We start from the raw sequence: 15,178 nt of genomic DNA, 5'->3' as shown, positions 1-15,178 counted from the left end.
TCCATGAGGTACAGGCTACAACTGAAGTTGTAAGAGAGAGAGTCTCTAAATCTGAATGCTAGGAAACTGATTCATGGAGAAACAATAATTGATTGACATGTGTATATGTATATATATATACACTCATACGTGGGTGCTCAGGCATGTCTGAGTCTTTGCGACCCCACAGACTATAGCCCACCATGCTCCTCTGTACGTGGAATTTTCTAGCCAATAATACTGGAGTGGGTTGTCATTTCCTACTCCAGGGGATCTTTCTGACCCAGAGATCGAACCTGCCTCTCTTGTGCCACATGAATTGCAGGCAGAATCTTTACCACTGAGTCACCAAGCAATAATACTGATAGACAAAATTTATTTCAACTGTACTATGTGCCAGAACAGAGGAGCCTGACAGGCTACAGTCCATGGGGTCACAAAGGGTCAGACACAACTAAGCACAAACACACACATACCAGGTACTGCACTAAGTACTTTATATTCTTCATTTATAATAATTGCATGAGGTAAGCACTGTTACAGATAAAGAAACTGAAGCACCCAAAATTTAAGTAACTTGTGCTCCTGCCCATCCAGCATTAAAGCCATGAGGTTGGAGACTCCACAGTAGAAAGAGCTTAGAGGAAGACTAACAAGGGTCATTGTATCCCACTCCCCGCAAGATCCCCTAAGGAGCTCATCGTCATGAGCAGCACAAGCCTTCAGCTTTGATATCAGGAAATCTCATATCAGAATTATCAGGCCATCTTTTTACCAATAGGATTCATACCAGGTCAGTTCTGAGATTCCTTCCAATGGGAGAGTCCAGGACCCCACAATCCTTCCGCAAAACTGAGTCTCAAAACAAAGAGGAACGATTATGCCAAAGGGAAGCGAGCCACAACGACTGAAGCCCACTCGCCCTAGAGCCTGTGCTCCGCAACAAGAGAAACACCACAAAACGCCTGTGCAGGGCCGTAACTAGAGAAAGCCCCCGTGCAACAACGAAGACCCAGGGCAGACAAACACTCATAAATGAATTAAATAATGTTTTAAAAAGGGGAGCAGGACTGTTCAGGGACCTAAGACCCAAACTCCCTTTAAAAGATTAAAACAGGATTCCAAGATCAAACTGGAAAACAACAGTGGTACAAAGGCCCCCACAGGTACAGAGATACCTTTTCCAGAGACCCGCACTGAATTACAGAGGCTTGGCTATTTCACATCAGGGCTCTTAGGTAGCAAAGGGGCCACAGGCAGTCTTCATCAAGGATACCTGTGAATGACTGAACTTGCTTACACCTCCTTCTGATTTTTGTGTGTGCAGTCTCTGCACATGTGAAGTGGTACAAGCTTTGCTTCCCTCCTGCCTCAGCAGTAAAAAGCCGCCGGCAATGAAAGAAACGCAGATTTGATCTCTGGCTCAGGAAGATCCCCTGGAGAAGGAAATGGCAACGCACTCCATATTCTTGCCTGGAGAATTCCATGGACAGAGGAACCTGGCAGACTATAGTCATGGGGCCCCAAAGAGTCAGACACAACTTAGCAACTAAAAAACAGCCACGACAAGTATGGATTTAAGTCTGGGCTCTACAGTTACCCCCGCATGACTACAGACATTTTCATAACAACTTGTGCCTATTTTCTCATCTGCTTAAATAACAGAACCTGACTCATGGAATTATTTCAAGGATTAAATGAAATGATGCATGTGAGGAAGCATTCAGCAAGTGGTAGCTGTGATTTTTGTGCATGGCGCATTTTTCTGCCAGATGCAGCCACATCTTCAAGCGACAAGAGCAGAATGGTTAAGAATACTTTCCAGGTGGACTTCCATGGTAGTCCACTGGTTAAGCATATTCCTGCCAATGCAGGGGACATGGGTTCAATCCCTGGTTGGGGAACTAAGATCCCACATGCAGCAACCACAAGTTTTCATGCTGCAACTGAAAAGATCCCACATGCTGCAAGGAATTTCGAAGATCCTGCATGCCACAACTAAGAGCTAGTGGCGCCAAATAAATAAATAAATACTTATTTTAAAAAACAGCTGATGGTTATAAACTGACATTCCTGTCTCAGTTATAATTCCCAGCCAGACTGAATTTTAAAACCTAAAGCATCGAGTCTTCCGTTTGCTCAGCCATTTCAGTTATAATGGTCAGCCAGAGCCAAATCTGAATGAAAGAGCTTGGAGCTTACAATTTTCTGCTTCCTCTATGCCATGGTATCTCTATCACAGCAATATTGACACTTGGGCTCCCAAAATTATTTGTGGTCAGAAGCTGTCCTCTGCATTAAAAGGCATTGAGCAGCACCCACCCACTAGACCCAGTAGCATCCCCACTCAAGGTCATGAGTGACCTCCAAAAATGGCTCTAGCCATTGCCAATGTCCCCAGGAGGCAAAATCACCCAAAGTTGAAAACACTGCACTCCACGACAGCAAGGAATTTGGACTCTGATCCCCCTAAAGAGCAAATGAACTCATCAGAGAACATGAAGTGTATGATTTCAGACCTCCTAGATGCAATGCTACCCACCTTACCTGCCGACTTCACACTTTCACTCTTGGTTCCAACAGTAACTTGTCTTGATGTCTTTTTCAGAAATCACCCCCTCAAAGACAACCAACAGCACAAAAGAGGTGAGTGGAAGCTGAGTCCTGGAACCTAGACAGGTAACAGATATTTACAAATCTCAAAGTTAGCAAAGGGAGGTGAATACTACTTATGTGTGCTATATGTCATATATCATATGCATGATAATATAAAATACTTGATATGATTATGAGAAATATTGTAATATATGCTAATTATGATATACATTTATTAAACTATTATATTTTGATATAAATATGTATTGTATAACTGTGATATATACATATATATATCACTGTGTTTATCAGTATATATCTCACTATAGAGATAAATGATAGACCAATACAGTGTGTATGTATATATGGCTGTATGTGTATGTGTGTGTGTGTGTGTACTACCCCCTGAAGACAGGAACTATCCCAGACCAAGAAAGAGACTAAGTAAGACTGTATTAGGATTTGCTGAGCTACTGGAACAAAGAGACCCAAATATCCAATGGCTTTAAAAACATGGATCTTTATTACTTCCTGAGTCATTAGTCCAGAGGTGAGCAGTCCAGGCTGGTGAAGAAATTCTGCTCCATGAGGTCATTCGGGTACCCACGTTCTTTCCATACTGCTACTCCATCATCCCCTGGCATCTTGTCCTCAGCTGCATAGTCAAAGCTGGGTCGCTGCAATGTTGCATTCATACTGGTGGGTAGAAGGGAGGGGAAATCCAGGGCAAGCTGTCTGTTGTACAAGGTGAAGGGGAAGAGTGGAGAGAGGGCCTCTCTCCTCATCCACGCATTATATAAAGTGCTGATAAGGTCAGGAGACATGAGACAGGAGACCTCTTTGGAGACATGTCTTACGGTGACAATCCAGAAGTTGCATATATCACAGTGAAACCTAGCTGCAAAGGAAGCTGGGACAATACTATCTTTGATTGGGTGGCACAGCCCAGATAAAATTTGAGAAATTTATTCAATTATTAAAAATAGGAGGATGGAACTTCCCTGGTGGTCCAGTGGTTAAGAGTCCACCTGCCAGTGTAGGAAACATGGGTTCTGTCCCTGGTCTGGGAAGTTTCCACATGCTGTGGGACAACTAAGCCTGCATGCCTTACAGCCTATTCTCTGCAGCAAGAGAAGTGACCCCAATTAGGAGCCCGCACACCGAAACTAGAGTGTAGCCCCCCCGACTAGCTACAGCTAGAGAAAGTCCAGGTCAGCAATGAAGACCTAGTACAGAAAAAAACAAAAAGTGCAGGAAGGGGAAATGGATAATTGGCAATGGCAACCCACTCCAGTACTCTTGCCTGGAAAATCCCCTGGACAGAGGAGCCTGGTGGGCTGCAGTCCATGGGGTCGCTAAGGGTCGGACACGACTGAGCAACTTCCCTTTCACTTTTCACTTTTATGCATTGGAGAAGGAAATGGCAACCCACTCCAGTGTTCTTGCCTGGAGAATCCCAGGGATGGGGGAGCCTGATGGGCTGCCGTCTATGGGGTCGCAAAGAGTCGGACACGACTGAAGCGCCTTAGCAGCAGCAGCAGGATAATTAAAAGAGACCAAGAAAATGATTATAGGTAGTAATCACTAGTGTCTGTAAGCTGACTCTGAATTTTAGCAAAGAGAATGATGCATGTCTCTGAGCATCTATTGTCTGACAGAATGAGCTCCTCCCTCTGTCTCACACTCCCCACCTTCACCTTTCCCGACTCCCAAGGGACTCCCATGCCGTGGCCCCCCCAAGCTCTAGGTCTCAGAAACACACCGTTCTCTCTACCTAAAACTCCTTTTTCCAGTCCCTCACCTGGCTGCTTCCTCCCACTCTTCTTTACTCAAGACCCAATTCAGGTGTCACTTCCTTCGGGATGGCCTCCATCACTCCCTCCATCTGAGTTAATATCCCCCCAGTATGTTCTTATTTATTTATTTGGCTTCACTGGCAGGAAATGGCAACCCACTCCAGTACTCTTGCCTGGAAAATTCCATGGACAGAGGAGGCTAACGGGCCACAGTTCATGGGGTCACAAAGAGTCAGACACAGCTGATCAGCTGAGCACACACACACTCGGCCTTCGTTGTGGCCGCTGGGATCTTTAGTGGCGGTGTGTGAAGTCTTAGTTGAGAGAACTCTTGGTTGCGGCATGTGGGATCAAGTTCCCTAAATCAAGGATCGAACCCAGGCCCTCTGCACTGGGTGAGCAGAGTCTTAGCCACTGGACCACCAGGGCAGTCCCCACCAGACTATGCTCTTATGGTAGGGATTTCAAATCCTAATACCACAGTGGCAAGTGACTCAGGCAAGATGATGACCTCACAGCATTAGGGTTCTCCAGAGAAACAGAACCAATAGATGATAAGCTACAAAGAGAGCTGTTATAAGGAATTGGTTGACAGGTCCCAAAATCTGTAGTCAACAAGCTGGAGACCCAGAAGAGTTGATGATGTAGTTCCAGTTTGAATCCAGAGATCTGAGACCAACCCAGGAAGAGCTGATGTTTCACTGTGAGTTTGAAGGAAAACAACAATGTCCCAAAACTGGGTCGTTTGTAGAGGTGTGGATGGGCTTAAAAAGTCTGTCATACAGAGTAAAGTAAGTCAGAAAGAGCAAAACAAATATTCATCTATTATATGTGGAATCTTTTTTAAAAAATGGTACTGATGAATCTATTTGCAGGGCAGGAATAGATACACAAAGGTAGAGAACAGACATTCGGACATAGCGGGGTAAGGGGAGGGTGGGGTGAATTGGGAGATTAGGTTTGACATAAATACACTACCATGTGCAAAACAGACAGATAATGGGAAGTTGCTGTATAGCACAGGGAGCTCAGCTTGGTGCTCTGTGATGACCTAGAGGTAGGTTGGGTGGGGGGGAGGGAGGTTCAAGAGGGAAAGGATATATGTTAGAAATAGCTGATTCACTTCATTGTACAGCAGCGACTAACAACACTGTAAAGCAATCACACTCCAATAAAATTTAAAAACAATGTCCAATTAAATAAATATATATTTTTTTAAATAAAGCTAAAAAGCAATGTCCCAGCTCAAGGCTGGCACAGACAGTCAGGCAGGAGGAAATTCCCTCTTACTCAGACTTCTTGTTCTAATCAGACCCCCAAATTGACTCGATGAGCCCCCACCACATCAGGAAGGGCAATCAGCTTTACTTCCCCCATCCATTCAGATGTTAATTTCATGTCAGACCCAGAATGACGCTTGGCCAAATATCTAGGTAACCCATGACTCAGTTTAGCTGGCACATAAAATCAGCCATCACACTTTTTAAGAGGAATTTACTCATCTTTAAGGTGAGGGTGGTGATGACGCCCTTGAATAATGAGCAGGTTAAATGAGATAATGCATGTATAGTATTCAGCACAGTGCCGGGTCCAGAATGCCGGGTCCAGAGTACACATTCATCCATGTTATTTATTGCTATCTCCTCCAGACTGACGACATTTAAGTGGTGTGCTGTCACTCACTAGACAGTGAGCTTCTTGAGGAGAGGAAGCAGACCAAGCCAGCCTTGGGAGGTCAACATCCGTTCATTGCAGTAATGAACAAATAATCGTGTTATCAAAAGGAACACTTCACTATAAAAGTCGGTGTCAGGTTTCTCAAAAAATTAAACATAAAATTATCAGGTGACTCTACAATTATCTGAGCTTCCTTGGTGGCTCAGACAGTAAAGCGTCTGTCTGCAATGCAGGAGACCCAGGTTCGATCCCTGGGTCAGGAAGATCCCCTGGAGAAGGAAATGGCAGCCCACTGCAGTAGTCTTGCCTGAAAAATCCCATGGACTGAGGAGTCTGGTAGGCTACAGTCCACGGGGTCGCATAGAGTCAGACACAACTAAGTGACTTCACTTTCTTTCACTTTCTACAATTCTACTTCTGGGAATATACCCAAAAGAATTGAAAGCAGGGACCCAAACATATACCTGGACAAAAGTAGAATTCAAAAGGATACACGTATCCCTATATTCATAGCAGAACTGTTCACAATAGCCAAGACATGGTAACAACCTAAATGTCCATTGACAGATAAATAGATAAAGAAGATGTGGTACATGTATATAATGGAATATTACTAAGTTACTTTAGTCTTGTCCAACTCTGTGTGACTCAGTGGACTGTAGCCCGCCAGGCTCCTCTGTCCATGGGATTCTCCAGGCAAGAATACTGGAGTGGTTGCCATGCCCTCCTCCAGGGGATCTTCCCAACCCAGGGACTGAACCCACGTCTTTTATGTCTCCTGCATTAGTAAGCAGGTTCTTTACCACTAGCACCACCTGGAAAGCCCAGTGGGATATTATTCAGGCATAAAAAAGGTTGAAATAATGTCATTTGCAGCAACATGGATGAACCTTGAGATTATCATACTAAGTGAAGTAAGTCAGAAAGTGAAAGACAAATACCATATGATGTTGTGTATGTGAAATCTAAAATATGACACAAATGAACTTAATTACAAAACAGAAACAGGCTCACAGACATAGAGAACAGACTTGTAATTACCAAGGAGGGAGGGGGTAAGGGAGGACTGGATTGGGAGTTTGGGATTAGCAGAGGTGAACTATTATACATAGAATAGATAAACAACAAGGTCCTACTTTTAAGTAGCACAGGGAGCTATATTCAATATCCTGTGATAAACCATGATGAAAAAATATGAAAATGTGTATATAAAACTGAATCACTTTGCTGTACAGCAGAAATTAATACAGCACTGTAAATCAACTCTATTTCAATAAAATAAATTTTAAAAAAAGAGAGCAGGGACCCAAATATATACTTGCACAACTATGCTCTTGGAAGTCCTATTCACAATAGCCAAAAGACAGAAACAGCCCAAATGTCCACTAATTGATGACAGGATGAATAAAATGTGGTATACCTATACAGTGGAATATTATTCAGCCATAAAAAATGAAGTTCTGATTCCCAGCACAATATGGATGAACCTCAAAAACATTATGCTCAGTGAAAGAAGTCAGACACAAAAGATTACATGGTATATGATTTCACTTACATAAAATGTCTAAAATAGGCAAATCCAGGGAAACAGAAAGCAGATTTGTGCTTTCCAGAGGATGGGGGAGGGGAGAATGGGAAGTAACGGCTTAATGGGTTTTATTTGGAAATGATGGAAATGTTTTAGAACTACATAGAGGTGATGGTTATACAACATTATGGACATTCTAAATTATTACTGACTTGTATACTTTAAAAGGGTGAGGAACTTCCCTGGTGGTCCAGTGGTTAGGACTCCATGCTTCCAACTGCAGGGTGTGTGGGTTTGATCCCTGGTTGGAGAACTAAGATCCCACATGCTATGTGGCAAAAAAAAAAAAAAACTACTTTAAAAAAAGGATATATTTTATGTTACGTGAATTTCACTTCAAAAAAACAAAATGCATTTCCAAAGAAAGGCAGGTACAAAGTCATCACGTTAGCTGCTAAGTCACTTCAGTCGTGTCCGACTCTGTGTGACCCCATAGATGGAAGCCCACCAGGCTCCCCCTTCCCTGGGATTCTCCAGGCAAGAACACTGGAGTGGGTTGCCATTTCCTTCTCCAATGTGTGAAAGTGGAAAGTGAAAAGTGAAAGTGAAGTCGCTCAGTTGTGTCCCCGACCCTTAGCGACCCCACGGACTGCAGCCTACCAGGCTCCTCCATCCATGGGATTTTCTAGGCAAGAGTACTGGAGTGGCTTGCCATTGCCTTCTCCCATCACGTTAGATCAGACGCTAAAACAGCAATTCTGATGACGCAATATTCTGGCACCTACTCTGTACAAATGAGTTTAAACCAAGAAGACTTCCACTGCCATTTAGAAGAGAGCGAGGCGTTTTATATCAGATGTGGCTGAGGACGGGCGCTGCCCTTACACTAGAAAACTCAGCTCAGAATTTCCACCAACACTGGTTAGGCTGAAAGAGTAGATCATTAAAAAGGCTTATTTGAACCTGATTCTGAAAGTCCCTCCAACCCTTCTTTACATATTACTCTGCTTATAACTCTTTGGCATGATATTTTCCTATTAAAAACGTCCATTTAAACCGTGAACACTTACTGAGCCCCTGCTATTCACCAAAGGGGCTTCCCAGGTGGCACAGTGGTAAAGAATCCGCCTGCAATGCAGGAGAGACGGAAGATGCTGGTTCAATCCCCGGGTCAGGAAAATCCCCTGGAGGAGGGCATGGCAACCCACTGTAATATTCTTGCCTGGAGAGTCCCACAGACAGAGGAGCTTGGTGGGCTCTAGTCCATAGGGTCGCAAAGAGTCAGAAACAACTGAAGCCACATAGCACTATTCATCAAGGACTGTTCTAGGTACTATGAAATAGCCGTGAAGACAAAATTCCTATCCCAATGGGACTTACTGTCTAGCACTTTGTATGCTGTGCTTAGTCATTCAGTCGTGTCTGACTCTTCACAACCCCATGGACTGTACCTGCCAGGCTCTTCAGTCCATGGGGATTCTCCAGGCAAGAATACTGGAATGGGTTGCCATGCCCTCCTCCAGGGGATCTTCCCAATCCAGGGATCGAACCCAAGTCTGCCACATTACAGGCAGATTCTTTACCGTCTGAACCACTAGGTAAGCCTATGAATACAGGAGAGGATAGTCAATCCCTTCTCAAGGGGATCTTCCCCACCCAGGAATCAAATTGGGGTCTCCTGCATTGCAGGCAGATTCTTTACCAGCAGAGCCACCAGGAAAGTCCTCTAGTACTTTAACATACCACAAATCCTGTAGAAGCTTGTTAAAGCACAGGTTTGAATTCAGAATATGTGGACTGGGACCTAGGAGTCTGAATTCCTAATAAGCTCTCATGTGATGCTGATACTGCTTCTCTGAGGACTATACTTTGAGTAAAAGCATGCAGAGATCAACATAAAAATAATTTTTCAAATCACATATGCTACAATTTTTTTTAAGTATGGTTTTTTTTAATTAGAGTGTAATTGCTTTACAATGTTGTGTTAGTTTCTGCTGTACAACAGCGTGAATCAGCTATAAGTGTGTGTATATCCCCTCCCTCTTGAACTTCCCTCATACCACCCCATCCTGCCCCTCTAGGTCATCACAGGGCAACAGGCTGAGCTCCCTGTGCTGCTCAGCAGCTACCCACCAGCCATCTGTTTTACACAGGGCAGTGAGTATATGTCAGGGCTACTCTCTCAATTTGAAGTATAGCTGTTTTACTGTCATAGCAAAGTGATTCGGTTACATATAATCTTTTTCAGATTTTTTCCATTTTAAATTATTACAAGATATGGGAATATACATTCCTGTGCTGTACTGTAGGTCTCTGTTGTTTGCCTATTTTATATATAGCAATGTGTATCTGTTAATCCCAAATTCCTAGTTAATCCCTCCCTGCCCTTTCTCTCTATGGTAACCATGAATTTGTTTTCTATAACAAGTTTTAAAACTTCACCTCGACCCTTCAGTCTTCTTCAGCCACTGGCCCATCTTTTTTGCTATTCTTCATAGAACCATTATATTGTATAGCTGAAACTAATATAGTATTGTCAATCAACTATACTTCAGTAAATCAGTAAGATGGATAGATAGAGAAAATTAGTTTAATATAGCTTTTAAAAAACAATACATTTCTTGATATAAAAAGGCCAGTTAGACTTCCTTCTGAGCTATGATACTACTAAATGATTTCTCAACTTTGGCCCTACTGACATTTGAGACTGTGTCATTCTTTGCTGTGGGGCTGTCACGTGCATTATAGGATGTTGGGTAACATCTCTGGCCTAATTATCAGTAGAAGCAGCACTCCGCAATGGTGACAATCCAAATGTCTTCCCATCCGGGGAATCAAATTTGTCCCCAGTTGAGAACCACTGGTCTGTTTCTAGAAATCTTACCCCTTCCTTGTTGGTAAAAGATGCTCATGATAACTAACACTTCATGGTGTTTGAACTTCCCTGGTGGCTCAGTGGTAAAGAATCTGCCTGCAATACAAGAGACCCAGGTTCAATCCCTGGGTCAGGAAGATCCCCTAGAGAATGAAATGGCAACCCACTCCAGTATTCTTGCTTGGAGAATCTTATGAACGGAGAATCCTATGGATATAGAATCCTTGTGGGCTACAGTTCATGGATCGTAAAGAGTCAGACACAATTGAGCGACTAATGCTTCTGTGGTGTTTACCAGGCTAACACCATTCTAAAAATAAAGTGTCTCTTCATTCAAATCTTCCCCCAAACTTTGTGGGGTCTTAGTGCCATCCTCATCCTAAATGGAGAACCTGAAGCACAGAGTGACTGAGTGACTTTCCCAAGGTTGCACAGCCAGTGAGAGGTGGCGTCAGTATTTGAACCAGTCGTCTGACCACCGCCTTCTTTCTCGTGTTTTCTTCTGACCCTCGGGATGTGGGACCCACACTGGATTTTTTTTAATTTTTTCTCTCTTCAAAGATGCAACAGGTTATTAAGAATATCGAATCTCTTCTCACCAATAAGACTGTATTGGAAGAGAAGAGAAACATCACATCCATGGTTACAACCATTCTCCAGAAAGTGGAATCAGATGTTCTAAAAACTGCCTTGGAAGCCCCAGACCAGAAAATCCAGAAAGTCCAAAGCAGCACTGTGGGTAAGAAGACAGTAAGACCTGAGACACACAGAGGGGTGGTTACTAACTGAGGTCCGCATTAAGCGATGAGAGAAGTAAATAAGGACTGTGTTTGTCCATTTATGGGGCTTCCCAGGTGGCGCTAGTGGTAAAGAATCTGCCTGCCAACGCAGGAGACCTAAAAGACATGGGTTCAATCCCTGAGTCGAGAAGATCCCCTGGAAGCGGGTATGGCAACCCACTCCAATATTCTTGCCTGGAGAATCCCCATGGATAGAGGAGCCTGGGGGGCTATATTCCTTAGGTCACCAAGAGTCGGACATGACCGAAATGACTGAACACACATGAACACATCCATTTATATGAAATTCTAGAAAATGAAAACTAATCTTTAGTGACACAGGAGGCAGAATCATCGAAGGGATGGAAAAGGGATGTGAGAAAATTTGGATAAATTGTTGGCGGTGACAGAAATGTTGTCTACCTTGACTGTGATGGTGGTTTTACAGAGGTACACACTCAATGAAACCCATCCAGTTGTACACTTTAATATTTGAGATTTGCTGTACATCAATTACACCTGCATAGAGTTGTTTATAAAAATTGCCACTGGGGGAATTCCCTGGTGGTCCAGTGGTTAGGACTTGGCACTTTCACTGCTGAGGTCTGAGCAGGTCCAGGAACTATATTCCACAAGCCTCCTGGTGTGACCAAAAAAAATTTTTAATAAAAATAATGTTTTGCCGTTGTTCAGTCACTCAGTCATGTCCCACTCTTTGCAACCCTATGGACAGCAGCATGCCAGGCTTCCCTGTCCTTCACCATCTCCCAGAGCTTGCTCAAACTCATGTCCATTGAGTTGGTAATAAAATCCATTGAGCCATCTCATCCTCTGTCGTCCCCTTCTCCTCCTGCCTTCAAATCTTTCCCAGCCTCTGGGTCTTTTCTTATGAGTCAGCTCTTCGAATCAGGTGACCAAAATATTTGAGCTTCAGCTTCAGCACCAGTCCTTCCAATGAATATTCAGGATTGATTTCCTTTAGGATGGACTGGTTTGATCTCCTTGCAGTCTAAGGGACTCTCAAGAGTCTTCTCCAGCACCACAGTTCAAAAGCATCAATTCTTCGGCAATCAACTTCCTTTAATGTCCACACTCACATCTATACATGACTACCGGAAAAGCCGTAGCTTTGACTAGATGGACCTTTGTTGGCAAAATAATGTCTCTGCTTTTTAATATGTTGTCTAGATTTGTCATAGCTTTTCTTCCAAGAAGCAAATGTCTTCTAATTTCATGTGTGCAGTCACCATCTGCAGTGATTTTGGAGCCCAAGAAAATTAAGTCTGTCACTGTTTTTATTGTTTCCCCATCTATTTGACATGAAGGGATGGAACTGGCATGCTGCAATCTATGGGGTCACAAAGAGTCAGACACAATTGAGCAACTGAACTGAACTGAACTGATGGGACTGGATGCCAAGATCTTCATTTTTTGAATGCTGAGTTTTAAGCCAGTGTTTTCACTCTCCTCTTTCACTTTCATCAAGAAGCTCTTTAGTTCCTCTTCACTTTCTGCCATAAGGGTGGTGTCATCTGCATATCTGAGGTTATTGATATTTATCCCGACAATCATGATTCCAGCTTGTGCTTCATCCAGCCCAGCATTTCTCATGATGTACTCTGCATATAAGTTACATAAATAGAGTGACAACATACAGCCTTGTCATACTCCTTTCCCAATTTGGAACCAGTCTGCTGTTCCATGTCCTGTTCTAACCTGTTGCTTCTTGACCTGCATACAGGTTTCTCAGGAGGCAGGTCAGGTGGTCTGGTATTTCCAACTCTTGGAGAATTTTCCACAATTTGTTGTGATAATATTTAGAATTAAATATCTGCATTCTAAGTCACTTCAGTCATGTCCGACTCTTTGTCACCCCAGGGACTGTAGCCCTCCAGGCTCCTCTGTCCATGGGATTCTCCAGGCAAGAATACTGGAGTGGGTTGCCATGCCCTCCTCCAGGAGAATTTCCCAACCCAGGGATCAAATCCACATCTCTCATGGCAGGTGGGTTCTTTACCACTAGTGCCACCTGGGAAGCCCAAATAAATCCATAAATAAACAAAAATTGTCAATGGTTTCTAATCCTGAGTCTGGGATTCTAGCTTAAAGGTAGTTTTTTTTTTTTTTAATGACTCAGTGCTCACAGAACCTAACAGCACATGTCACGGTGATGTGACTTAAACCACCCCAGAAGGAATATCTTACTACATATTTTTAAAATAAAAATACTTTTTTTTAAGGAACTGAAAGCAAACTTTTATTTAAAGATCTCTTTGGGTCATGGTCACTTGGACTCATGGCCTCAATTTGCTGCTCAACTCTCGGTGATTCAGATAGTAAAGAATCTGCCCGAGACTCAGGTTCAGTTCCTAGGTCGAGAAGATCCCATGGAGAAGGAAATGGCAACGCACTTCAGCATTCTTGCCTGGAGAATTTCATGGACAGAGGACCCTGGAGAACTATAGGCCATGGGGTCGCAAAAAGTTGGACATGACTGAGTGACTTTCACTTTTGCTAGCAGAGCTCCAGCAACAGTGAAACAAACGTGCCGAATTCTTTCTAAAATAGAAATACTTTTATTAAGGAATCCCCTGGCTGTCCAGTGGTTAATGCTCAACACCTTCACTGCCTTGGGCCCGGGTTCAATTCCTGGTTGGGGAACTAAGATCCCACAAGCTACATGGCATAGCTCCCCCAAAAGAAAAAATTTTACTCTACCTGTCATACATATTTATTATTTATCCATGTGATGGAGATATGTCAGTTAGCTTGACTGCAGTAATCATTCAACTATGTATATGTGTCAGACACAACTGAGCACACACACACATGCACATGTGTGTCAAGTCTTCATATTGTACACCTTAAATATATTTAATTTTTGTTTTTGAAAATAAAAAATAAAATACCACAGCAAAGCCAAGTATTAAATTTTTAATTAGGAAAAAACACATACACAAAACTAAACTGACACCAGCCAAATCTGCCCACAATTCAGTGCTCCAATCCAATACCCATGTAGGTACATGTCTGATGAAGAGACACATGTTTGTTGTGTATGTTACACTTACACGTGCTTGCCAAACTTGCTTTCTCACTCATTACATGACCAACATCATTCCATGTACGTCATATATATCATTGCCTATGTTATTGTCTCCAATGGTTTATACAGTTGCATTGTACATATAATTTATTTACACTATAATTTATTTCCCTATTCTGAGAAATGTGAGTTATTACAAAACAACCCTGTGACAAACACCATTAAAGTTTTATCTGTATCTACTCGTTAAATGTTTTCTTAGGATAAATTCATAGAAGAGGAATTGTTAGATCAAAAAGAAGAAAGCATTGTATGAACTTTTGATACATATCACTATATTGGCCTCCAGAAATGCTGTTTACTGGGTTTTTTATTAATATTCAGCTCAGAGACGCTAATGTATTTGTGTATGCCTAACTAATCATTTCGTTTTACCAACTTTCACGATAAAATACTTCATAAAAGTAATCATTTTTTATAGTTTTTAATAAAATAAAATCCAGTGCCTAAACTTCTCAGGAAACCAGAATCTGGACACTTTTATTTAAAATTAAACCAGATTACAAGTAATTCTTATATGTTCTGATTTGGCCAATTCCTAATTGATTTTTTGGTTTTGTTTTGCTTTTGGCCAAGCCATGAGTCATGTGGGATGTTAGTTCCCTGACCAGGGATTAAACCTGCAGTCCCTGCCTTGGCAGGGCACAGTGTTAACCACTGGACTACCAGGGAAATCCCCCTCATTGTTTAATCAATGATAAAAAGTACCCTTACCTCAGTGAGCTTTATCACCTCACCTGTAAAATGAGATAGTAATGCTGCCTTCAATGCACTCAGAACCAAGGCTGGTAATTGCCATAACTTTCCGCTCTTTATAATTGCTTTCTTTAACTTTTTTAACAC

At 42.6% G+C, this 15,178-nt stretch overlaps 1 protein-coding gene across 2 annotated transcripts in view; it reads left to right on the top strand.

Annotated features, from left to right (window-relative positions):
- Positions 1-15,178, top strand: part of ADGRE3 (adhesion G protein-coupled receptor E3) — a 59,932-nt gene that overhangs the window by 12,299 nt on the left and 32,455 nt on the right. For both annotated transcript variants that reach the window (XM_055429818.2, XM_055429817.2), the window contains 2 exons: positions 2,588-2,625; positions 11,012-11,189. In XM_055429818.2, the coding sequence (XP_055285793.2) occupies positions 2,588-2,625; positions 11,012-11,189 (216 nt within the window). The remainder of the gene's footprint in view (positions 1-2,587; positions 2,626-11,011; positions 11,190-15,178) is intronic.

Source organism: Moschus berezovskii, chromosome 8, assembly GCF_049115385.1.
Source record: "Moschus berezovskii isolate FMDL1 chromosome 8, NW_MosBer_1.0, whole genome shotgun sequence".
Lineage (NCBI taxonomy): Eukaryota > Metazoa > Chordata > Mammalia > Artiodactyla > Moschidae > Moschus > Moschus berezovskii.
This window is presented reverse-complemented; position numbering and strand designations above follow the sequence as displayed.